The 26,084-nt window shown below is 41.7% G+C and overlaps 2 protein-coding genes and 2 long non-coding RNA genes across 16 annotated transcripts; 1 reads left to right on the plus strand and 3 right to left on the minus strand.

Moving 5' to 3' along the window:
- Window positions 1–2,044: 2,044 nt before the first annotated feature.
- Window positions 2,045–3,889, minus strand: LOC135090367 (uncharacterized). Of its 3 annotated transcripts, none has more exons than XR_010261895.1 (4): window positions 3,716–3,889; window positions 3,475–3,597; window positions 2,798–2,906; window positions 2,045–2,592 (listed from the first exon to the last, which is right to left on the minus strand). It is a non-coding gene; the product is annotated as an uncharacterized LOC135090367 (long non-coding RNA). The 3 variants fall into 3 exon arrangements; XR_010261896.1 differs by having other exon boundaries at window positions 3,786–3,804; XR_010261894.1 differs by having other exon boundaries at window positions 3,475–3,883.
- A 160-nt stretch (window positions 3,890–4,049) lies between these two features.
- LOC135090366 (uncharacterized) lies at window positions 4,050–10,387 on the minus strand. 11 transcript variants are annotated; one of them, XR_010261891.1, is made up of 7 exons: window positions 10,310–10,387; window positions 8,313–9,712; window positions 8,039–8,184; window positions 7,263–7,433; window positions 6,129–6,236; window positions 4,832–4,958; window positions 4,050–4,234 (listed from the first exon to the last, which is right to left on the minus strand). XR_010261891.1 is itself a non-coding variant. In XM_063987138.1 (6 exons), exons 1-3 carry the CDS (start codon window positions 8,457–8,459, stop codon window positions 7,387–7,389), a joined length of 357 nt encoding a protein of 118 aa, XP_063843208.1. In that variant the 5' UTR covers window positions 8,460–10,050; the 3' UTR covers window positions 4,050–4,234; window positions 4,832–4,958; window positions 6,129–6,236; window positions 7,263–7,386. The 11 variants fall into 11 exon arrangements, 5 of the variants coding, with proteins under 5 accessions (XP_063843208.1, XP_063843212.1, XP_063843210.1 ...); XR_010261893.1 differs by lacking the exon at window positions 10,310–10,387 and having other exon boundaries at window positions 8,313–8,386; window positions 8,941–10,050; XR_010261892.1 differs by lacking the exon at window positions 10,310–10,387 and having other exon boundaries at window positions 8,313–8,389; window positions 8,941–10,050.
- Window positions 10,388–11,679: 1,292 nt separating this feature from the next.
- LOC135090370 (uncharacterized) lies at window positions 11,680–15,251 on the minus strand. The gene is made up of 2 exons (XR_010261897.1): window positions 14,981–15,251; window positions 11,680–11,830 (listed from the first exon to the last, which is right to left on the minus strand). It is a non-coding gene; the product is annotated as an uncharacterized LOC135090370 (long non-coding RNA).
- A 135-nt stretch (window positions 15,252–15,386) lies between these two features.
- Window positions 15,387–25,724, plus strand: LOC135090368 (uncharacterized). The gene is made up of 7 exons (XM_063987144.1): window positions 15,387–16,158; window positions 16,359–16,528; window positions 16,691–16,954; window positions 18,143–18,399; window positions 22,125–22,294; window positions 23,015–23,107; window positions 24,019–25,724. Exons 1-4 carry the CDS (start codon window positions 15,402–15,404, stop codon window positions 18,302–18,304), a joined length of 1,353 nt encoding a protein of 450 aa, XP_063843214.1. The 5' UTR covers window positions 15,387–15,401; the 3' UTR covers window positions 18,305–18,399; window positions 22,125–22,294; window positions 23,015–23,107; window positions 24,019–25,724.
- Window positions 25,725–26,084: the final 360 nt, after the last annotated feature.

A 26,084-nucleotide genomic window follows, 5' to 3' on the forward strand; every position in this document is an offset into this window, starting at 1 on the left:
TTTGGCAAGGTTTTATTTCGCATTTTGGGTTTTGTAGTAAATTATGCATTTTCTCATATTTTTCTTTGCTGGTATTGTCCCTTCCACGCCATATATGACTGGAAAGTTGGGGGCGCCTTCCCCCCCCCCCCACCCTCCACTGCTACGTTTTTTTTTCTTAATCAGTCAGTCAACCAATCAATCAATCCCTTCATGAATCATACCCATTTCCAGGTGTCACCACCACCCATAGATCTCTCATTCTGTCATGTATGAACAAGTGCTAAGGGCAAGCTGAACAAGTACAAAGGGCAAGCCAGCTGTCTCTTTTAATATTCTTGCCTGAAATAACATTACAAATGAGGGTCTATTAATCATCCATTAAATAATCCATTTTTATTGCTTTCTCATTCTTCTTCCTCTGTGTATTGTTAAATTGGATGGTTATATCATTGTCCCTTCCTGTGTTTTAGTGTGCCATTACCTGTCCTCTCTTCCAGCTGATATTTAGTTTGTACTAAAATAGACTGGCATAACTTTACAATTTATACACAAATAACAACATAAACCAATAATGCATTGATATTATGCATGATAGGAGTGGACATTTCCACTCTACATCATTAATGAATGCATGATGAGACGCACACTATTACAAAGCTAATGAGTTCAATACAAACACTCAATAACAATTTCAATAACTTTATTAAAAATAGCAATCTTTATAAATCATGAAACCAACATCAAATGCACAATAATGCAAACACTTTTTACACACACACTCTTTAATGATATTTCCTAATATACAGTATAATTCCAAACAGAGAGAGAGAGAGAGAGAGAGAGAGAGAGAGAGAGAGAGAGAGAGAGAGAGAGAGAGAGAGAGAGAGAGAGAGAGAGAGAGAGAGAGAGAGAGAGAGAGAGAGAGAGAGAGAGAGAGAGAGAGAGAGAGTGATGAACTACCTGGGGTCATAAATGCAAAGTACAGGTATCAGTCAGGCAAAGCATAGTGCTTGCCTGTCTCATATGGAATGTAAAAACATGGCTTCATATCATTCCAGACCTGGGATTATGGCCAAAAGTTACCAAGCAGTGCTGAGCAAAATCCAGTAGAGTAATATTCAGTATCATTGAATTACTGACAAAGTAAAGATCATTATGTGCAATGATACTCACTACCTAGGAGCATTTCAGGTTACTACCAAGAGTCTGACCATGCTGGCAGGGATGGTTAGGCTACAACACATTACATACTTCTCCATTCAAATCAGTCAGCTGATTAAATGGTGAGTTAAACCATTTTGATCATCTAAATCATATTAAGGCATTGGATGAGACCTGGACAGCTTGGGTCAACACCATACATAGGTACTCCACTACTCTGTGGGAGACACTTGATTGTGGCAAGAGTCATCACAATACCAAACACCATCCTTGACAAAGCACAGCATGGCCCACTCATCCACAGGAACCAATACAATTTCAAGTCTACATAGACAAAAAAATGTTCATGAATTAAATGCAATATTGTAAGTTTTAAATGTTATGTGGTACCTTAGATAGATGGACAGGTCACTTGAGAAGAGAAAATAAGAAATGTCTTAGGAAGAGTATTTTGTCATATGTATGAATATATATGACTGTATGACATAGATGACTGGTGAAGTAGATTTTGTCCCTTATCAGAGTGGTTGTGTAGCTGAAACAAATTAATGATTATCAAAACAGAGACACATTTGAGCTGATTGGTGAATTACAGTTTCAGAGTGGATACGGCATACACTGGGATGATAAAACTACTGCAGTCATAAAGTAGATGAAAAAATACTGTGGGGAGGAATGTAAAGCAGTAAAATATGCAAAAAGAAAGAAAGAAAGAAAGAAAGAAAGAAAGAAAGAGAGAGAGAGAGAGAGAGAGAGAGAGAGAGAGAGAGAGAGAGAGAGAGAGAGAGAGAGAGAGAGAGAGAGAGAGAGAGAGAGAGAGAGAGAGAGAGAGAGAGAGAGAGAGAGAGAGAGAGAGAGAGAGAGAGAGAGAGAGAGAGAGAGAGAGAGAGAGAGAGAGAGAGAGAGAGAGAGAGAGAGAGAGAGAGAGAGAGAGAGAGAGAGAGAGAGAGAGAGAGAGAGAGAGAGAGAGAGAGAGAGAGAGAGAGAGAGAGAGAGAATGATGTGACATGACATCTTTAAGTACAAATGAGTATATAGTAACCATACACTGATACTTGTCCCCTTATACAGTGATAAGTTTACCCAAACACAATGGACACGGATGGAACTTTTGGAGGCTAAAGTGCTCCAGGTGACTGGTGGACTCCATTTCATTGCGGAGGTCCAGGATTCTCTGCACAGTTGGGCTTTTGGTGTCAGTGGAAGTGGTGGCAGTGTGGCAGCAGTAACAGTTTTGGTCTTTCTATGGGCAAGTTCTGTAGGATTCATATTCTGCCTCCTCATGAGGGACATCAGTGTGAAGGGTCAACAGAGCATCAATTCCCTCCTCAGGCAAAGAATGATGGATGCAATTTTCTGTTTCTTGTTGTTGCTCCACCTTTTCAGAGTGCTTGAGGCGCTCGTCAGCCAGCTTTCCACTGCTGGTGGGTGTCTCAGACTCACTGGTTCCTGTTCCACATCAAGAGTGTTAGCAGATGCCACTTGTATTTCATCTACTTAGTACATTACATCATTACATAAATAACTGGTGTTATCTGATATTAAAGTGCTAATGAGCAACATGCCACAGAAATCTGTTTATTTCAAGAAAATTATGAAGATAATAATAATGTTTCGTTGCACTTCATAAGATGGCTCAGTTTTTACTACTCACCAACACTGCTAAAGATAGCAACTGGACTCTTAAGGACGCTGCTTATCTTCTCGAGCTGCTGAAGGTCATGATCTGCTTCCTTTTCCTGCACCAGCTTTGATATCAAATCCTGCAGGAAACAACTGTGTTAATTCACATTTTGAATAAATCTAATAGATGAAATTTCACTTACAACACCTTATGTGTCTCTGGTGACTCATGGAGGACAGATACATCACCTGAGAGTAAATGGTCAGTGAAGAAGTTGACCCTTGATCCTGGCTAATCACATTAAGTACATTAAACACTCCTGTTAACTAATAAATGAGGGATAGATTTCTCTGGAAGGTTACATTACACTACTTCCCTGGCATTTGAAAACATTTTGCTCTACATGAACTCATATGGAAGCTTTACTGCAACATTAAATCTCAGCTAGATGCCAGATGGTGTAGCCTCCATCACAGAGCAAGGTAATGATATGAAGGCTTAGTACTTTGGTCAACACCTGAATAAGAACCGTTTGAGATGCAGCAGAGATCACTAACCTGCCAGCAATTGAATAAGAAGTGTGTGAGATGCAGCAGAGATCACTAACCTGCCAGCAATTGAATAAGAAGTGTGTGAGATGCAGCAGAAATCACTAATCTGCCATGACATGAATAAGAAGTGTGTGAGATGCAAAAGAGAGCACTAACCTGCAGAGTGGTTTTGCTTCATTTCCTCTCATTCATGATGGAGGCTGGCAAGGTCTAACTCGCGTTCTCGAGCTTGTTGCTTCATCACTCCTCGCTGCAACTGGTAGATGGTGATGTAGTCACCTGAAGAAGGATAAAATTCTTCATTAAAAGACCAAGGAAATGGCATACAGTAAACAGTAAACACTTCCTCCACTTCACTTTTACAGATGATTCAAATGAGCAAAAAACATGCACACACCGATGGACTCTGTCTCCTCATGCACTACAGCATGCTCAAGCTGCTACTTCCTGTCACTTAGCTCAGCCACCTCCTTCATGCTGCAAGTTAACCTGCTCTCCAGGACCCTGTGAGCCTCCTGCAGTTGTTGCAGCTTCTGTTAAAGCTCAGTTCCTCCCAATCCTGTTGTTTCTCCCTGATAAAACAATAAGTTTGTTTCTCTCAACTTTTCTTAATACAGCCTCAATAAACAAATCCAATAACAATGCTTTTATTTTGTTATTAATTCAAAAAATTGAGCAACAGTGAGGAAAAATTATTTGCTTTATTATTAGAGAATATAAACTTTCTTACCTTTTGGTTCAGTTATGACATCTTCAGACAACTTTTCATGAGCAAGAGATTCTCCCAGCAGTTTGTTATACTTATCCCTCTCACAGTCTAGCTGAACCTGAAGACTGCTGCACTCACTCTCCAACCTGCTAACCTCAGATGTCAGTGTAGCCACTTGACCCAGCAATTTCCCCTTGGTATCTGTACCTGGAGGTGAAAAATTGATGCAACAGAGGGCCAGACAAGAATGACCGATGGAAGTAATTAGACATAATGTAAGAAGTGGGTATAAGACTAAGGGAAATAGAAGGGCAATGGAGAGAGGGTTTAGATGCACCAGAAATGTCTGTGGAGCCAGGAAAAATTTTAACTTGTAACAGAGATAACTAAGAGCAACTGTGAATGAATAAATGTGATGTAGCCTCATCCCATGACTGGGAAAATGCAAAAGCAGCACCTACAGACACCAGGACCATGATGACTGGCAGCTCCCAAAATTAGCTGCTGGCTTTTGTACTCCTAGTCACCACAGGAGGCTCATCCACAGCTAATCCTATCAGCTGATCATCTTGGGTGAAGTAATTGTTTATCAGTCTGGCTGTTGAGTCCTGATGCAGAGATGTGTGTGTGTGTGTGTGTGTGTGTGTGTGTGTGTGTGTGTGTGTGTGTGTGTGTGTGTGTGTGTGTGTGTGTGTGTGTGTGTGTGTGTGTGTGTGTGTGTGTGTGTGCACTTTTGGAAAGCCTCCCTCCAAGGAGAATGTCAGTTTGATATACAAATATATATTCATGTGGATGGTAGCTCACATTTAGCTTCTGAGTTCTCACATGAAGACATGCCATCCTTGTCTTTTTCCTCTGAGGGAGTGACTTTATACTCTGTGATAAGTGCATGCAGCTCACTATTCTGTCTTGTGACATTTTTGATTTCTATCTGTGAAAGACACAAGAAGGCAGTAAGTTAACTTGTTTAACATGCCACATCATTTTTTATATATATTATGCCAAGTTTAAACAGGAAAGCCTCACCAGAAGCATCAACTAAAGACCAAAGTGATTAACAAATCTTTCACTTTACCACCCTTAATGACAAAAGCTGATGATGTCCATATCCTGCATTTTTACACCTTCATGATTCCATTAGATTACATTAGATTACATTAGAACAGTATGTGACCAATGACGTCTCCATTCTACATTGCCATGACAAGAATACAGGGCTTTACTGAACATAAACCAAGGACGCCTCCATTCTACATTGCCATGACAAGAATACGGGGCTTTACTGAACATAAACCAAGGACGCCTCCATTCTACATTGCCATGACAAGAATACAGGGCTTTACTGAACATAAACCAAGGACGCCTCCATTCTACATTGCCATGACAAGAATACGGGGCTTTACTGAACATAAACCAAGGACGCCTCCATTCTACATTGCCATGACAAGAATACAGGGCTTTACTGAACATAAACCAATGACGCCTCCATTCTACATTGCCATGACAAGAATACAGGGCTTTACTGAACATAAACCAAGGATTCCCTCCTCCTCTCTCTAAGGGTTAGGGTTCTCTCAACAGTTACAGCGTGGTGTGAGAGATGCAGTGCTGTCAAGGCTTTACTATTTACAGGAAGCAACACACCAATAAATAAATGTTACTATGGAAATGAAACTGAATAATCAAAGGCTTTATATCTCATGAACTTCCCTTCTTTAATAAACTGTCTTCAAGCTGACAGACTCCAGTAGTATTGCATCTTAAGAATATTCTACAGCTGATTTCATAATAACTGCTCTCTAAAACTGACTACATGCCTCCTTCCCTGCCTCCTACAGACTCTACTCAACAATTGTTGTTATTCTGTTCATGCTGGTGTGACAGTTAACCAGTATATTAATTCCTTAGTTATGTACACTCTAGAATAGTGGTTCATTTTATCTACCAGTGATTTGAATTCCCAGCTTCTAAGTATTACATTATTATTTGTTGATTGGTACCATTTGTATGCAATCAGAGAAAGATTTCAATATAAAAACATATCCATGTTACTGTTACCTTTCAGAATGTAAACCAAAATGAAAGCTATGTAAATTCTTACTTTAGATTATGTTGTCATTTCATTGAATGATGTAATTTCTTGGTTCTTGTGCTTCTTCAAATGCAGTCCCTTGTCTGGTTTCTCTGTCAATTCTAATTTCTTATTGCTCTGTGGAAAAACAAAGTGCAAATGTTTAGGATGAACTGATTCAATAATATTGCTTTCACAATTTCAATATTGTTCACAATTTCTGCAGGAAGTTTACTCCATATATTTACTATACGATTAAAGAAAAAATGTTTGGCCTTGTGGGATTTAAAACGTTTTGGGTATAATCTTGAATCCATTATTTCTTGTTAGGTAGAATGAAGGAGGAGGAGGAGGAGGAGGAGGAGGAGGAGGAGGAGGAGGAGGAGGAGGAGGAGGAGGAGGAGGAGGAGGAGGAGGAGGAGGAGGAGGAGGAGGAGGAGGGAGAAACAAAGATAGGAGGGAAGGAAGAAAGGAAGAAAAGGGAATAAGAGAGAGAGAGAGAGAGAGAGAGAGAGAGAGAGAGAGAGAGAGAGAGAGAGAGAGAGAGAGAGAGAGAGAGAGAGAGAGAGAGAGAGAGAGAGAGAGAGAGAGAGAGAGAGAGAGAGGAGAGAGAGAGAGAGAGAGAGAGAGAGAGAGAGAGAGAGAGAGAGGAGTTGGTAAGGAAAATTATTACAATGGTCCAAGGTGAAGAACAGGGACTGGAATGAGAAGTGGAAGAAGCATATAGAATTTGAAAATATAGTGAAGGAGGTAAAAGACCATTAAAAGTGAGAATGAGATCCCAAGTTACAGTAAAGGAGATCCTAGTGAGAACTGGGAAGCTGGCTGAAAATTCAGAATACAAGAATATTTGGGTAAAAAAGAGATATGAACTTGGAAGAAAGGGAAAAAGAGAAGGATCTGAGGAATGAAGCCAAGCAAAAAAAACGAGAGAAGTACAGAGACCGAGAAGCAGAAATTTTATTGGAGGGTACTAGATATGAAACTAAGGAAATGGTATATTCAGGAAAGGGAACAAGAAATGAAAGAACCACAACAGCAGACAGACAAATTGCATGTGGTGGGAGAAGTAGTATATTAAGAGTAATATATACAAAACAAACTTCATGTAAACAAATAAAATTTTCAGAAAACTTGTCACACAAAACCTTATTAACAACTCACCTTCTCCTTCTGCAGCATTTCCTTCCTTCTTATCTTTCTCCTTTCCTTCTCCATCTTCCTCCTCCTCCTCCTCCTCCTCCTCTCCTTCCTCTTTCTTTCCACCTTCCTCCTCCTCTTGTGACTCTTAACTCTCTTCCTCCTCGTCCTCCTCTTCCCCTGTGCTTCCCTCCTCTGAAAGAAAAGACTTGTTTAAAAAGCAAGCAAATATAGTAGTAATAGTAAAAAAAAAGTCAATGAAATGAAAGTTTATACACATATGAAATTAGTGAAAATTTGACACCAAACATTCTCTATCTGTAACATTACATCAGAATGACGAGAACACAAGATATGAAAAGTGAAAGGGAATGATGTATATAACAAAGAAAAACATTGTATAATGACATATGACAGGAAAATAATCTTGTATACTTGTCCCTTAAATACTTGCTTCCTTGTATATTAACTCCCAAAATGCTCATTCCTTGTACTCTCATTTTCAAAACACCTCTTCCTTATATATTGTCACTCAAACACTCCTTTCTTGTACACTTATTCCTAAATCACTCCTGTCTTCCTGTATTCTCATTCTCCAAACACTCGTGCCTCTGCACACCCAGTTCCTCAAAACATTTCTTCATTGTTTACTCATCCCGCAAACACAGCAACTTTCTTGTATACTCAGCTCTCAAAAGATGCATTTTTAAACATCCCATAACTCCTTTTATTTTCATTCCCCAAACACTCCCGGCTGTGCACACTCCAGCACGTTAACACAATAACCAAGCAATACACACGACTACTGGCACCATCCAGATCTGGCCCCAGCACCCCTGCCTCCTTGCGTGCCAGCTCCAGCAATGCACGGCCACAGCGGCGAGTACGCGTCACCACACTCGGGCGCCTGCTCCCCACACAGCTCCACCAGGGACTCTGTTGCCTCCTGGAGTGGTAAGGAGTGTCAGTTAAACCTGGTGTTTACTTTCACTATGATATGAAACAATTAACAACACAGAAAACAACACAACTAGGTAACATGCAACACATACCACACCTAAGCAACAGACACACCTCGAAGGCAGCGACAGCAGATTTGAAGTCCCCCACCAGGAGGTGTCGCTTGCCCCTAGAGAAACGGTCGAACGCTGCTGCACTTGCCGCACGTCCAAGGGGAGCAAGCAAACAGGCCATCATCAAACAAGTCTCGACTTTAACCATTCGTAATTTACACCATCATATATTGTGGAGTAACTTCATGTTTAGTATATCTTAACATGGAACATTATTAAGAATGTGTACAATGCTTGTATTATTTGATAAATTATGTGGTCAGCTACACTTTCCACTCACACTCTCATCCATCACCAAAATTAAACTAACCCCCTATTACTTTCCTCCCACCCTCAGAATTATTAAACTAACCTCCAGTCACATTCTTCTGACACCCTCATCCCTCACTAAAAATTAATACCAACTGGCAAAATTACCAAACTAACCTCTAAATATCATCCTCCCACCATCTAGTCTCTCACTAAAATTAATCTCACCAAGCACGATTATCAAGCTAATATCCAATCACTTTCCTCTGACCCTCAAAATCCTTTCCAGCTGGTAGAATTATTAACCTATACTCCCAGTCACTTCCACCCTCTCATCCCTCATTAAAATTAATCCCAGCCTTCAAAATTATTGAACTAACCTCCAGTCAAAGAAATATCACTGGTTTTGTGGGGGATATTGTCACTGCACTAAGGGATGCACACAATTTCTCGTAAGTTTTCACATTTTGCGTTCAACTGTACCAGTCTAAGTGGAGGAGTGAAAAAGTGACACCTAATGAATAGTTGCCACAAAACTTATTCTCATTACTTTTTGTTCCTTGTCATTTTTCTTTCAGGCTTTTTTCATCATCACAGCAGCTTGAAATTTTGAAAATACATGCTATTTGAGGAGGTAGCTGTACATGTGAAAAAAAAAGAAGGGAAACAAACATCCATACTTGTGACTGATATGAAAAATAAACTATACATATAAATGTATATTTCACTTTTCTTTCTAGCAATTAAAAAATGTACATACGACAGTATTTCTTTCTTTTCCTCAATAAATACGACAACAGTATTTTTCCTTCCCTTCAGTACACCCAGCCTTTCCCTTAGTACATATCACAGTACTTTTCCTTTTTGCTCAGTGCATATGAGAATAATTTTCCTTTTCCTCCATGCATATGACACTACTTGCCCTTTTCCTTTTCTTTCCCTAAATAGAGAAGACAAGACAGAAATTTTCTTTCCCTCAATACACAACACTATTTTTTCTCCCACTCTCTCTCTTGTACAGAGTCAGTTTCAATGTACTGGAAGGTTATGCCTACGGGAAACTGAAGGACAACTCAAGCAACGAGTGGACGGGCACGGTAGGAGCTCTGCAGTCAGGGGAAGCTGACCTCACTGTCTCTGAATTGTCCATCACTGAGGAGAGGTTGAAAGTTGTTACCTACACCCAGCCTATCTATATCATCAGGTGAGAGATACAGGTGATGATCAAATAATATTTTAAAGATGTTGAACAAAGTGCTCCCTTAACAGATTAATTGGATCAGCAAAATGTTCAGAATATGAAATGTCAAATAATTAGATTGATCTATCTATATGCCAGGCTGGCAGTCCTATACAGGGTGGCCCAGACACTACACTATACACTCACATACAACATTGACACTGTTAATCCAAATTCTAATCTATTTATCTATATACCAGGCCAACAATCCTCCCCAAGACACCGCAGACAAAATCACCACACATTCACACTCTTAACTTCATTATTATTAACGATTTAGCTGTCTATACATCAGGCTGGCAATCACACACAAAATGGCCCAAACAAGGCACCACACAACACATTCACACTCTTAATATCATCTGTCAGCCCCTAGTGGAAAGGGACAATCTTGTGGCCCACCATACTACACCTCAGGAGGTCCAGACACAGCATTCAGTTAACAAAAAATCACATTAACACCCACTCCCCACAGAACATAGTAAACACAAAATCAGATTAACACTCACCCCAATGTCACATTCACAAGACAAGTTCTCATCCCACAGCCGTAAACTGTTTGCGGCCACCCACGAGGACCTTGCCAAAGAAGATGTTTGCCTACACAACCCCAACGGACACAGCTCTGTACCGGCGCATCCCGGCTAACACGACAGGCCTCGCCAGCAACCTCTTCTTCATCGAGCGACTCCAGAGGTGCTACATACCCACGGGGGGAGAAGCCTGTTAGCATGGGAGTTGCTGCTGGCTGGTACATGTTGTCAGCTCTCCTACAACAAGGTTGAGGACCTGTTGAGGTGTAAGACTGGTCAGTTCAAGTGTTGGAGCATTTAGTGTTTGGTAAGATGGCTGGTACATGTTGCCAGCCCTCCTACAGCAGGGTGAGGACCTGTTGGGGTATGAGACTAAGTTGAATGCAAGGGTAGTGTGATTTAATGTTTGATAAGATGGGAATACAGAAAGACAGTTATTAAAGGATAGATTTAAAAACTGGGAAACTTTACATGATACCTGGTGTATTTTCATAATTGAGCTGATATTAACTTGAATTAGTTCTGGCATGAGCAATATAAACAAGTGGTGTTAATATGACTGATATGGATATCAAGTAATGTATTTAATTTTATCAGTAGTTCTCTTCATATGATGATATCAACAGTTTTCTTAGTAAGATATGAGATATAAATCTTTTAGAAATGATGAGAAAAACTCTTAAATTGCATTTTCATCTCTGAAACATTTTAAAATGGTCTTTTCTACATTTTTAAATTTAAAAAGATGTGTTACTTTCAAAGATTTTAAATTGCCTTTGCATCATCCCTCCATGTCTTAAAATTGCCTTTTCATGGCATCTTTCCCTCCTCCTCTTCCTCCTGCAGGCTCCAACACCTACCCAATCAGCACTGCAGCACGGGTAATCTACTGGGTTGGCTACAGTGTGTCCCTCATTGTGTACACATCATACTCTGCCACAACTGGTCTCACATCTTGCTGTGGAGCCAGCCTGCACCTTCTGCCATTCAGCAACCTGCGGGACCTGTCTAGGCAGTCAGGCTGGGATGCTGGATGCAACAACAATGACCTCTTCCAAGTGACAGCCTCGGTGGGTCCTTGGCTTCTTGCTGTGTGAACTGATATACTATCCAGTGGTTGAGAGTTGAGGAGAGAGAGAGAGAGAGAGAGAGAGAGAGAGAGAGAGAGAGAGAGAGAGAGAGAGAGAGAGAGAGAGAGAGAGAGAGGAGAGAGAGAGAGAGAGAGAGAGAGAGAGAGAGAGAGAGAGAGAGGAGAGAGAGAGAGAGAGAGGAGAGAGAGAGAGAGAGAGAGAGAGGAGAGAGAGAGAGAGAGAGAGAGGAGGAGAGAGGAGAGAGAGAGAGAGAGAGAGAGAGAGAGAGAGAGAGAGAGAGAGAGAGAGAGAGAGAGAGAGAATTTTGTTCAGTGCCAGATATAGGAGTCCACAAAAAGACCAGCTGCCCAGGAGCCTCCACAATCTGGGGTCTCCACAATCTGAGGAGTCCTCCCACATAAATATTCTGTAAGTGAAAGAAACTTAAATTAATCAAACACTAGTTTTCTATGAACTAAATATTTTTTTTTATTACTATCAAAATAACCACTTGTTTCATTTACACTAAATAAATATGTTCCTTTCACTATAATATATTATATGTATTAAAAACTGCATGGAATACAGATACAAAAATATTAATATAAATATTTCAGGTAGATGGCCTCCACACTCAGGCTGCTCACAGGCCTCCACAGACACAAATCCAGCCCTTGATTTGTAAATTAATTATCTTATTTAATTATTTATTTTTCCTTTGTAAGAGGAGCACTGCCTTAGGGGAGGAGAGAGAGAAAGAGAATAATAAAAAAAAAAAAAAAAAAAAAAAAACAGATGCCATTTCTTTAAGAAATGGCATCTGTAATAATAATCTGTTATATGCCATAATAAATTATGGCATATAACATAAAATGTTATATGCCATTTGATAACAGTTTTCTATAGATCTAAGTGTAACTCAGTAAGTTTGTAACACACAATCTCCCTCTCTTAAATCCAAATTGCTTTATTATCACAGGGAGAGGCTGGGATGGACTGGGAGAGGCTGGAATGCACTGAGAGAGGCTGGACGGGACTGGGAGAGGCTGGGATGGACTGGGAGAGGCTGGAATGCACTGAGAGAGGCTGGGATGGGACTGGGAGAAGCTAGGATGCACTGGGAGAGGCTGGGATGGACTGGGAGAGGCTGGAATGCACTGAGAGAGGCTGGGATGGACTGGGAGAGGCTGAAATGCACTGGGAGAGGCTGGGATGGACTGGGAGAGGCTGGGATGGACTGGGAGAGTCTAGGATGCACTGGGAGAGGCTGGGATGGACTGGGAGAGGCTGGGATGGACTGGGAGAGGCTGGAATGCACTGAGAGAGGCTGGGATGGACTGGGAGAGGCTGGGATGGACTGGGAGAGGCTGGAATTGCACTGAGATGAGGCCTGGGATGGACTGGGAGAGGCTAGGATGCACTGGGAGAGGCTGGGATGAAAAGGCTGGGGCTGGGGCTGAGGCTGGGGGAAAAGGTCAAGAATGTTGGGTGTATCTCCAAGACAGTCAGGAATACGAGTAGGGTGTTGCACCAATTGCTCTAGGTCATGGAGGATAGCAAAGTTGTAGGCTAGTTCACCAGGATGGTCAGTGAAGGGAGAGGAAAGCCAAAGCTGGTGGTGAACATTGAAGTCTCCAAGAATGGAGATCTCTGCAAAAGGGAAGAGGGTCAGAATGTGCTCCACTTTGGAAGTTAAGTAGTTAAAGAATTTCTTATAATCAGAGGAGTTAGGTGAGAGGTATACAGCACAGATAAATTTAGTATGAGAGTGACTCTGTAGTCGTAGCCAGATGGTGGAAAACTCAGAAGATTCAAGAGCGTGGGCACGAGAGCAGGTTAAATCATTGCGCACATAAACGCAGCATCCAGCTTTGAACTGAAAATGAGGATAGAGAAAGTAAGAGGGAACAGAAAAGGAGCTACTGTCAGTTGCCTCAGACACCTGAGTTTCAGTGAGGAAAAGAAGATGAGGTTTAGAAGAGGAGAGGTGGTGTTCTACAGATTGAAAAATTAGATCTTTGACTGCGAATGTTGCAGAAGTTAATGAAGAAAAAGTTGAGGGGGGTGTCAAGACACTTAGGGTCTTTGACAGAAAGGCAGTCTGACCCTGGGGACATTTATGGTCCCCTCCCCAGATGGGGACTACGAGGCTGGTGTAGGAGTCGCCACGATGATTTTAAAATTTTTGAGTGAAGTGTGTGTGTGTTATTAGGTGCTTGTAGTTTTGTGTGGAGGAAGAGAGTTGTCTTTAGAGGGCAGGCTATGACTGCCCCCTTGTGTTGTGAGACACAAAGGGAAACGTTCAGCGAGGTCACAGCTGGGTTTAATGATAAGTTCACAGCACCCCCTGAACAGTGCTTTAGACCTCACTGGTAGTAATTATCATTTAGGCAGATGTCTACTGCCTCCTCATATATATATATATATATACTCGTATATATATATATATATATATATATATATATATATATATTATATATATATATATATATATATATATATATATATATATATATATATATATATATATATATATATATATATATATATATAAATATATAAATATATATATATATATATATACCCAGCCAACATTGGATAATGGGAGGCATGTGGGTGTTTTGTGGGCTACTTTATGGGTCCCATGTGGGCTACCCACATTACTGTAAAACACAGGTTGTTCTTGGAGATTTAAACTTTTTGCATTTATAAATATTCATTCACATGACAGTAAAGATTCATTTTACTAACATGCCAGTTTCTCTTAAACCAAGCAATTTACGTGTAATCTTATCTTACAAATGGCTTGAGGCATTCTCTAACCCTCTTGGAAAGTTGACAGATATAAGTAATACTGCTAATTTTCATTGAAATATTAAAAGAAAATTAAATAAATAAATAAATAAATAAAATAAATAAATAAATAAATAAATAAAAATCTTTTGGTTCAGTGATGTTCCTCATTTTTTGTCCAAGGTTCTAACCATACCTAAACTAACTTAACAACACCAAAACTAACCTAACCATACCTGCTGTAACCTAACCATACCTAAACTAACTTGACCACACCAAAACTAACCTAACCATACCTGCTGTAATCTAACCATACCTAAACTAACTATAACCACATCCAAACCTAACTACACCCAAACTAACCTAACTGTACTTGCTGTAACCTAACCATACCCAATAACTAACCTAACTACACCCAACCATATCAAACCTAACCTAACCATACCTAAACTCAAGGCAAGGTATGGCGTGTCTAGCCAGTGGTAGCCATAATTATTTCCTATTTTCATCAATAAGAAAAGGCATTGAATTCAATTTAAAAAAAACCTTTCAATTATTGTTAAAGGTTTGTAGAAAAGAATATATCAAGAGCTAGTGTTATTTCATAAGATAGGTAATGAAATACTGGCACATTAATAAAAGTGATATCAAGCCTCAATATACTGACATACGGTAATAACAGTGTAGTACCATCACAATCACCAGCACCACCACCTTACCATTTATATCACTAGACAACCACCTCTACACCGTACGTAATGTACTTTCCACATATAATGCATACCTTTGGGCAAATTGGTGTCAGCGGAGCATTGAATGAATGCCTCTTGGCACTTGCTGGGAGACTGGAATGCCTTGGTAATCTGCAGGGATCACCACTTTTTAACACAGGCTAACTTCTTACTTTACACGTTATGGAAGGCATCAAGTATGGCTTCAAGCATTTTAAAGTATTCACAACATTGTCGAGTTGCAATTTTAAGATACCTTACTTCTGAACTGGTGTGAACCGCCAACGTACTGTTTACAGCACCCGCTGGGTTAAAACGTATGTTCACTTTTTAAATCTCTGAATTAAAGTATATTGCATTTTCAAGTTCAAAAATTAAAAAATATTATTGCATAAAAATAATGCACTTTTCTTTCTCTTTCCACAAGTTACCTCCAACAGATTATTAAAGGTAGGTGGAAATTTTATTTAGAGCATGATGAACCCAGCCGTTAGCAGGAAGGCGGCACAACAACGTCAGCGGCGCACCTACAGAGTGAGAAGAGATATTTTCGCTGAGTACGACGATGCTGAGTTACTGAAAAGATTCAGATTGGACCGTGCTGGTATTGTTGCAGTGACTGATATAGTGAGAGACAAGCTGCAAAGTAAAACTGAAAGAAATAGAGCCTTGACCCCTGAGATGGTGGCCATCACATTACGATATTTAGCCACAGGAAAAATGCAACAGTGCAGTTGTGATGATTTTGGAACAACGCAGCCCACTATCAGCCGTGCAATATCACAGACAATTGATGCACTGGCTGACCCAGAAGTAATCTGCCAGTTCGTGGCTTTCCCTCACACCCAGCGTGAAGTGCAGCAAAAACAGGCAGAGTTCATGCAAGTAACTCAGTTTCCCGGTGTTGTGGGAGTGATTGATGGTACTCATATAAGAATTGTGTCTCCTCATGTCGATGAACATGTATATGTGAACAGGAAACGCTATCACAGCATAAATGTGCAAGTAGTATTTGATGCTCACTATAAGATTCTTGACATTGTGGCAAGGTGGCCTGGCTCAGTCAACGATGCAAGAATACTAGATAAGTCAGCACTCAAACTGATGTTTGAGGAACAACATGTACCTGCAGGATGCTATACCTTCCCGGGGACAGTGGCTATCCCTGTAAGCAGTGGCTCCTCACTCCTTACCTTCGCCCTCAAACTGTTGCACAAGCTAATTATAACAGGTGGGTTTATTTGTAAATAGTGTTCTGTTAGGTTTAGATATGCTTTGAACGAATCTAGTAGCTTTCTCCCCAGGGCCGCCCTCCCGCGTGTGCCCGCAGCCCCTACAAGAACCGGTCCCTGCCCCCCTTTGGGCACGCTCTCCTCCCAAGGCTAAGTCCCCGGGGCGTGGCCGCCCAAACTAACCCCCTCCTCCCAACAGTTCCAGTACCTTACGATGCAGCCGAGGGGACTGACGCCACCACCACCACTGCCACCACCGCCACAACAAGGGTTATTCAAATGGGGAACATGCTTCAGGTGTTGCCCCAAGATGCCTCAGCCCCGCAGCCCCACTTCCCCATGATAGTGCAGGCAGGGAATGTCATACAGGTGAGAGAGAGAGAGAGAGAGAGAGAGAGAGAGAGAGAGAGAGAGAGAGAGAAAGTTTTTTACATACAGAAAGGAGAGACAGAGATAGAAAATCAATCTTACTACTACTACTACTACTACTACTACTACTACTACTACTTCTGAGCACCTCCTTCCTCTCAGGTTGTTCCAGCTGACAACACGCAGGTATTAGGGGCAGAAGTCGTTGGAGTTGGTCGGGTCATGCAAGTGGTCGGAGTCCCAGGCTTTCCCCCGACCCCAGCCCCAGACCCCTGCCCCAGCCACCCCTCTCCCTGTGACCCCTGCCCAGTCATCCCTCACCCCCTCCTGCCCCCCTGCGGTGCTGCCAGCGGGGGTGATGGGAGGTGGAGGTGGGCCACACACACCTGGGTTAGCTGTGGCTTGGCTTATCTCCCTCCTCAGCAGGTGAGAGAGAGAGAGAGTGTATATACATCTGTTGTTATTGTATTTATTTGTCTATATTTTCCTTACAGAGTGATTGATTGATTAAATGATATATATTGGTGTTAATATATACAGACAGACTGGTATATAGACATTCTGATATGTGATGGCCAGTCCATGGAGCACAAGGTCTTTGTGGACTAATGAATATTTTACACTAAGGTTTAAGACCAGTGTTTTATTCAGCTCTCATGAAAAAAAAAGAAAAAGACAGTACATAATTATTTAGTAAGTAATTCATAACTTTAACCCAATCAAATTATAGATACATGCAAAAAAGAATTATATCAATAACAAAAGTAAATAATAATAATAATAATAATAATAACTATTACAAATTACAAACAATTACATATGTTTATAATAGTAGAGCTGATTACAATTTGAAAACTAATAAATACAATGAATAATTACTTGTTAAGTGTTGTTTTATCAGTAATTTAAAGGAATGTAATGGTTTGTTTTTAACTGTGTCCGAGAGCCGGGTCCAGTGCTTGGTTCCTCGTGAGACGACACTCTGTTGGGCACGGGAGGTTCAGCAGAAGGGTGTCCTCAAGTTACCTGTCTGTCTTAACTGAATATCATGAGCCCGTGTCTCTTGTGTTTGTATTAAGAGCTTTGTATACAAACGCCAAGGTCTGGAATACAGTAATGTCTCCAGTTTCTAGGAGTTTAAGATCCACTGCTATGTTCGGACTTGTTACTGTTTGTCTTATTCCAAATTAGCTTTTTTGGGGCAAGAAATAATTTATGAGTGTAGGTTGCACTAGGAGAAAGAGAGAGAGAGAGAGAGAGAGAGAGAGAGAGAGAGAGAGAGAGAGAGAGAGAGAGAGAGAGAGAGAGAGAGAGAGAGAGAGAGAGAGAATGTTTGATATTATTATTATTATTATTATTATTATTATTATTATTATTATTATTATTATTATTATTATTATTATTATTATTATTACTGCTACATATTTCTCTCTCTCTCTCTCTCTCTCTCTCTCTCTCTCTCTCTCTCTCTCTCTCTCTCTCTCTCTCTCTCTCTCTCTCTCTCTCTCTCTCTCTCTCTCTCTCTCTCTCTCTCTCTCTTACAATAATAGTTTTACCCTTCTCTCTCATCCTCTCTCCCACTTCCACTCACTCACTCTCTCCCTCCTTTTGCAGCAAATCCCGAGGATCAACGAGGACATGGTGGACCCAGAGATTGCAGCAGCAGCGAGAGAGAGAGAGAGAAGCAAGAGAGGAGGGAGAGGAAGGAGAGGAGGAGGAGAGAGAGGGAGGCCAGGAGGGAGGCACGTCAGAGAGAGAGGGAGAGGAAGAGGTTGATTCTGTTACAACAACAACTGCAACAACAACAACAGTTAGTCAGTGAGGAGGGGGAGGGGCCGTCCTCTGATGCTGAGGATGAGGTATTGTTCAGGGTAAGTAGTAGTAGTAATGCATCATTTTTAAACTTTCCGAGATAATCTTATTTCAACAGGTAGAGATGAAAAAGTCCTCTAACTGACAAAAAAAACATTATCTATTTATTTTGTTATGTAGGCCAGCCAGCCGTGGGGGGGACAAAACTTCAATAAAAGAGACTCTCTGAGGTGTGGCTCCCCAAAATAGAATTGCAAATGGTAGCCAGAATTTACATGAATACTGGAGGGTGCTGTCAGGCCAAACCAGCTCCCCATCTGTGCCTATGCAGTGTCTGGCCAGCCACTAGTGTGTTTTGGGGGCTCAGACCAGCAGATTCCCACTGTTTATTCACTGTTTGTGTTGATGCAGTGTCTGGCCAGCCACTTGTGTGTTTTGGGGGCTCAGACCAGCAGATTCCCAGTGTTTATTCACTGTTTGTGTTGATGCAGTGTCTGGCCAGCCACTTGTGTGTTTTGGGGGCTCAGACCAGCAGATTCCCAGTGTTTATTCACTGTTTGTGTTGATTTAGTGTTTGGCCAGCCACTTGTGTGTTTTGGGGGCTCAGACCAGCAGATTCCCACTGTTTATTCACTGTTTGTGTTGATCTAGTGTTTGGCCAGCCACTTGTGTGTATGTAGGGGACTCAGACCAGCAGATTCCCACTGTTTATCCACTGTTTGTGTTGATGCAGTGTTTGGCCAGCCACTTGTGTGTTTTGGGGGCTCAGACCAGCAGATTCCTACTATTTATCCACTGTTTGTGTTGATCTAGTGTTTGGCCAGCCACTTGTGTCTATGTAGGGGATTCAGACCAGCAGATTCCCACTGTTTATCCACTGTTTGTGTTGATCTAGTGTTTGGCCAGCCAGTTGTGTGTTTTGGGGGCTCAGACCAGCAGATTCCCACTGTTTATTCACTGTTTGTGTTGATCTAGTGTTTGGCCAGCCACTTGTGTGTTTTGGGGGCTCAGACCAGCAGATTCTCACTGTTTATTCACTGTTTGTGTTGATCTAGTGTTTGGCCAGCCACTTGTGTGTATGTAGGGGACTCAGACCAGCAGATTCCCACTGTTTATCCATTGTTTGTGTTGATGCAGTGTTTAGCCAGCCACTTGTGTGTATGTAGGGGACTCAGACCAGCAGATTCCCACTGTTTATCCACTGTTTGTGTTGATGCAGTGTTTGGCCAGCCACTTGTGTGTATGTAGGGGACTCAGACCAGCAGATTCCCACTGTTTATTCACTGTTCGTGTTGATGCAGTATTTGGCCAGCCACTTGTGTGTATGTAGCGGACTCAGACCAGCAGATTCCCACTGTTTATCCACTGTTTGTGTTGATGCAGTGTTTGGCCAGCCACTTGTGTGTTTTGGGGGCTCAGACCAGCAGATTCCTACTATTTATCCACTGTTTGTGTTGATCTAGTGTTTGGCCAGCCACTTGTGTTTATGTAGGGGATTCAGACCAACAGATTCCCACTGTTTATCCACTGTTTGTGTTGATCTAGTGTTTGGCCAGCCAGTTGTGTGTTTTGGGGGCTCAGACCAGCAGATTCCCACTGTTTATTCACTGTTTGTGTTGATCTAGTGTTTGGCCAGCCACTTGTGTGTTTTGGGGGCTCAGACCAGCAGATTCTCACTGTTTATTCACTGTTTGTGTTGATCTAGTGTTTGGCCAGCCACTTGTGTGTATGTAGGGGACTCAGACCAGCAGATTCCCACTGTTTATCCATTGTTTGTGTTGATGCAGTGTTTAGCCAGCCACTTGTGTGTATGTAGGGGACTCAGACCAGCAGATTCCCACTGTTTATCCACTGTTTGTGTTGATGCAGTGTTTGGCCAGCCACTTGTGTGTATGTAGGGGACTCAGACCAGCAGATTCCCACTGTTTATTCACTGTTTGTGTTGATGCAGTATTTGGCCAGCCACTTGTGTGTATGTAGCGGACTCAGACCAGCAGATTCCCACTGTTTATCCACTGTTTGTGTTGATGCAGTGTTTGGCCAGCCACTTGTGTGTTTTGGGGGCTCAGACCAGCAGATTCCTACTATTTATCCACTGTTTGTGTTGATCTAGTGTTTGGCCAGCCACTTGTGTTTATGTAGGGGACTCAGACCAGCAGATTCCCACTGTTTATCCACTGTTTGTGTTGATCTAGTGTTTGGCCAGCCATTTGTGTGTTTTGGGGGCTCAGACCAGCAGATTCCCACTGTTTATTCACTGTTTGTGTTGATCTAGTGTTTGGCCAGCCACTAGTGTGTTTTGGGGGCTCAGACCAGCAGATTCTCACTGTTTATTCACTGTTTGTGTTGATCTAGTGTTTGGCCAGCCACTTGTGTGTATGTAGGGGACTCAGACCAGCAGATTCCCACTGTTTATTCACTGTTTGTGTTGATGCAGTATTTGGCCAGCCACTTGTGTGTATGTAGCGGACTCAGACCAGCAGATTCCCACTGTTTATCCACTGTTTGTGTTGATGCAGTGTTTGGCCAGCCACTTGTGTGTTTTGGGGGCTCAGACCAGCAGATTCCTACTATTTATCCACTGTTTGTGTTGATCTAGTGTTTGGCCAGCCACTTGTGTTTATGTAGGGGACTCAGACCAGCAGATTCCCACTGTTTATCCACTGTTTGTGTTGATCTAGTGTTTGGCCAGCCACTTGTGTGTATGTAGGGGACTCAGACCAGCAGATTCCCACTGTTTATTCACTGTTTGTGTTGATCTAGTGTTTGGCCAGCCACTTGTGTGTATGTAGGGGACTCAGACCAGCAGATTCCCACTGTTTATCCATTGTTTGTGTTGATGCAGTGTTTGGCCAGCCACTTGTGTGTATGTAGGGGACTCAGACCAGCAGATTCCCACTGTTTATCCACTGTTTGTGTTGATGCAGTGTTTGGCCAGCCACTTGTGTGTATGTAGGGGACTCAGACCAGCAGATTCCCACTGTTTATTCACTGTTTGTGTTGATGCAGTGTTTGGCCAGCCACTTGTGTGTATGTAGGGGACTCAGACCAGCAGATTCCCACTGTTTATCCACTGTTTGTGTTGATGCAGTGTTTGGCCAACCACTTGTGTGTTTTGGGGGCTCAGACCAGCAGATTCCTACTATTTATCCACTGTTTGTGTTGATCTAGTGTTTGGCCAGCCACTTGTGTTTATGTAGGGGACTCAGACCAGCAGATTCCCACTGTTTATCCACTGTTTGAGTTGATCTAGTGTTTGGCCAGCCACTTGTGTGTTTTGGGGGCTCAGACCAGCAGATTCCCACTGTTTATTCACTGTTTGTGTTGATCTAGTGTTTGGCCAGCCACTAGTGTGTTTTGGGGGCTCAGACCAGCAGATTCTCACTGTTTATTCACTGTTTGTGTTGATGCAGTGTTTGGCCAGCCACTTGTGTGTATGTAGGGGACTCAGACCAGCAGATTCCCACTGTTTATCCATTGTTTGTGTTGATGCAGTGTTTGGCCAGCCACTTGTGTGTATGTAGGGGACTGAGACAAGTTTATTTAATGTTCAGTGACCCATTTGCAGGCACAGGGGTGTTGAGGAGCTGGGTGTGCAGGAGACAGACAATTACAAAGGTTTACAGTTCAAATGCTACATGTATCTTCAAAATACAGATAATAAGTAGATAAATATTGAAATTAATATAAAATACCATTCTTTGTTTAACACTTAACCAAACTTAACCAACATACACACACACGCTAACTCAGACAGTTCCCTAACTACCTTACCATCCCGCAGGAGGCCATGTCGGAGGTGCCGGTGGTGGGGTCGCCAGTTCCGGAGTACGAGGTGGAGGAGGAAAAGGAAGAGGAGGACGAGGAGGAGGCACGGATAAGGAAGAAGAAAAGATTATTACCTGTAGCCCTCCCTCCAGCTGATAAGGGGATATTAAGGAGCCCTTCCTACAGGTGTGTCTGTCTACCTGTGTGTCTCTTTCTATCTCTCCTTTTCATTTTTCCAGTTTCCCATTATTTTCTCCACCCTCTCACTGTCTTTTCTCAGCCTCTCACAACCTGTCACACCCTCTCCCAGCTATTCACAGCCACTCACAGCCTCTCTCTCTCACTCTATCTCATTCCCAGTGTATCCAGACCATTCCAGACTTACCCCAAACTGTCCCCAAGACTTCCAGTCCATCCCAACTTCTCACAGCCTCTTCCAGCCTTTCACAGCCTCTCTCTCTCTCTCTCTCTCTCTCTCTCTCTCTCTCTCTCTCTCTCTCTCTCTCTCTCTCTCTCTCTCTCTCTCTCTCTCTCTCTCTCTCTCTCTCTCTCTCTCTCTCTCTCTCTCTCTCTCTCTCTCTCTCTCTCTCTCTCTCTCTCTCTCTCTCTCTCTCTCTCTCTCTCTCTCTCTCTCTCTCTCTCTCTCTCTCTCTCTCTCTCTCTCTCTCTCTCTCTCTCTCATTCCCAATGTATCCAGACCATCCCAGACTCACCCCAAACCATCTCCAAGACTCCCCTTCTCTCTTCCTCTCCTCTCCCTCTCTCTCCCTCCCCTCTCTCACTCTCCTAATTCTCCCCAGGAGAGGCCCCAGTGGTGAGCAGATGGTGATGCTGGAGATGATACTGGCATATTGAGTATTATAATTAGCCATAAACACTTGCTTGCTTACTTTCATGTCTACACAGGTTCGTTCGATGCAAGGAGTTGGCACAGGAGGCGTCCGAGGCTGTGTAGAGCGGCCGTCTGAACCTGGTGCCACAGCTTACTATGTTCAACAGGTGCGTGCGTGTGTGTGTGTGTGTGTGTGTGTGTGTGTGTGTGTGTGTGTGTGTGTGTGTGTGTGTGTGTGTGTGTGTGTGTTTTGTGTGGTCATTTCACTATCTATCTATCTGTTTAGTTTGTCTCCATCTGTCTGTCTTTCTGTCATTGGTCTGTCTGTCTGTCTGTGTATTGCAATGATTTTTCAGTTATGTATTTTATTTTTTATTCTTGTGTACTTGTGTCTGTCTGTATGTATGTATGTATCAGTCAGTGAGTCAGTCAGTCAGTCACTCAGTTAGTCAGTTAGTCAGTCATTCAGTCAGTCAGTTAGTCAGTCATTCAGTCAGTTAGTGAGTTAGTCAGTTAGTCAGTCTGTCAGTCACTCACACAGTGTTAATCCTCCTCTTCCTCCTCCTCCTCCTCCTCCTCCTCCTCCTCCTCCTCCTCCTCCTCCTCCTCCTCCTCCTCCTCCTCCTCGTCCACCTCCTCCTCCTCCTCCTCCTCCTCCTCCTCCTCCTCCTCCTCCTCCTCCTCCTCCTCCTCCTCCTCCTCCTCCTCCTCCTCCTCCTCCTGTTCCCCACCACCCCTGCCGAGAGGTGAGTGTATGTACGTGTGTGTGTGTGTGTGTGTGTGTGTGTGTGTGTAGTAATAATAGTAATGCTATGTACATATATAAATACTGTTAATATTATTGATAAAAAATATTGATGATGATGATGATGATGATTCAGTGGTGATTATGAAAATGTGCATTACAATATAGGGTAGATATTATTGTTATTACCTGTGTGTGTGTGTGTGTGTGTGTGTGTGTGTGTGTGTGTGTGTGTGTGTGTGTGTGTGTGTGTGTGTGTGTGTGTGTGAGGAATAATTGAATAATTGAATAATTGATGCTCTCTCCTTTGCTATTCATTATATACATGGACAGATGCCTGAAGGAAGTGTGTGTAAGGGAGGATAAAGAGATCATGCTGGCCTATGCAGACGATGTCGCTGTCGTGACAGGAAGCCAACAAGATCTTCAAGAGGCCATGACAAGATGGAATGATGTTTTAAATAGGGAAGGAATGAGAATGAACAAACAAAAAACTTATTTACTAGTGGACAAGCAACAAGTGATGGTGTGGCTCTGAGCCACTGTAGTAGGGATGTTATGGTTTAAGTGTAGGAAGTTGCAAATGCTCACCTAACAATTGCACCTTAGTAGAAAAACACAAACAGGAAGTTTATGCAAGTTTTTATCCTTATATAAAATGTTGTATTGCATCAAACCTCCATACATTACTGTCTCTATCCAGTATGAGACCGGTGTTCAGGAAGCACAAGCATGTGCTGAATAACAAGAAGCCGGCATTGGTGAAGGTGACAACATTTCATCTATTTATACATACTTTTTATTATTAAAGCTTATCTTATAATTATTTCTGAAGAGATTGACTAATTTTTGTAGTATTTATGACTTAGAACTATGATAAAGCTATGAATTGATATAATTCCTGATTTGTTTTATCTTTTCATTATCCTTCCTTTGTTAATTGAGCATTTTATATTACTTAGCTTAAAAATGCAAGAACGGTTCAGAAGTATCCAACCTTGGGCTAAGGGCCAAAATTATGGTATCATTCAAAATGTCCTTCAAAGAAAGCCCTCTGTAATCCAACACACTTAGCCCATTAATCCTTCCATTTCTCATCAATTTGTTCAACATTCATATTTTTCCCTTATAGGGTTGAACAATTTTCATGGGTTCAGAGCAAAAGGCTTCCTCATTCCTCCCCAAGGTATTCTCGGATGGTAAGCAGGTTTGACTCTGGAGCAAACCTGACCAAGGGCTACTGCCCAAGGCTACAGAGGTTCCTCTCCCTGAGGCTGAATGCACCATGTGAGATGGTTCTGTTATGTGGATGAATGTCATGGTGGATAGCAGTGCCACCACATTCCTACAATCATCCATCACTCCACTGCTCAAACGCTTCTGCAACCAATGATAGGTATGCTGCCACATTCTGCATGGTCTCCTTGGCTCTCAGATAAGGATACTGTCAACAGGTTTGGGATTGCCAAAAAATCATAAGGAGCTATGTCTGAAAAGTCCAGAGAGAGAGAGAGAGAGAAAGAATGAGCAAGAGAAAGAGTAGGATGAAGCAAAGGAAGAGTCAAGAGGGAGGAAGAGAGAGTAGGACAAGAAAAAACAGAACAAATAAATCCCCTACACGTCTTGTCTCCATTCACACAAGCCATGAAAAGCTTGTCCATCCCTGAGTGCTCAGAAGCAGTGTTCCACTGATGATGTGGAAACTTGAGACACCCAATCATTTAATGGGCTTTAGTAGGTTTTGTCACCAGTCTTCTGTGTGTCACTGACTACATTTTGAAATTTTTATCTGTTCTATTTAATTTTGTGTGTATGTACACAATGTTTATGGTCAATAAACTATTTATAAAACTATTTATCTGTGTGAGTAAGATAAAAGCAGTTATTGTTATTATTATTATTATTATTATTATTATTATTATTATTATTATTATTACACATTTTCCTCCTTGTATTTAAATATTATTATTATTATTATTATTATTATTATTATTATTATCATGAATTGTTCTTGTTTATAAATAAAATACTGTAACTGATTATTATTTTTTTTATCATTCATTTAGACTCTCTCTCTCTCTCTCTCTCTCTCTCTCTCTCTCTCTCTCTCTCTCTCTCTCTCTCTCTCTCTCTCTCATAAAATGACTGGTGAGGAACTCTAATAATTAAAGTGCTAAAAAATCCATTAAACTACGAGAAATAAGACAAATAATTAATGACACACCTAATAACACAAACAAGGAGTAATAAACAAAACTTAAGCCAGAAAACACGAAAAGATAAAACTATCATATAAAGAAATACGAAGTTAAAAAAAAAATCATGAATATCAAATAAATAACTCACATATAATCAATAAACACGTAAGGAACAGTAAATAAACAATTAAGCCATTCATT

This window comes from Scylla paramamosain, chromosome 34 (assembly GCF_035594125.1).
Source record: "Scylla paramamosain isolate STU-SP2022 chromosome 34, ASM3559412v1, whole genome shotgun sequence".
NCBI classification, from domain to species: domain Eukaryota; kingdom Metazoa; phylum Arthropoda; class Malacostraca; order Decapoda; family Portunidae; genus Scylla; species Scylla paramamosain.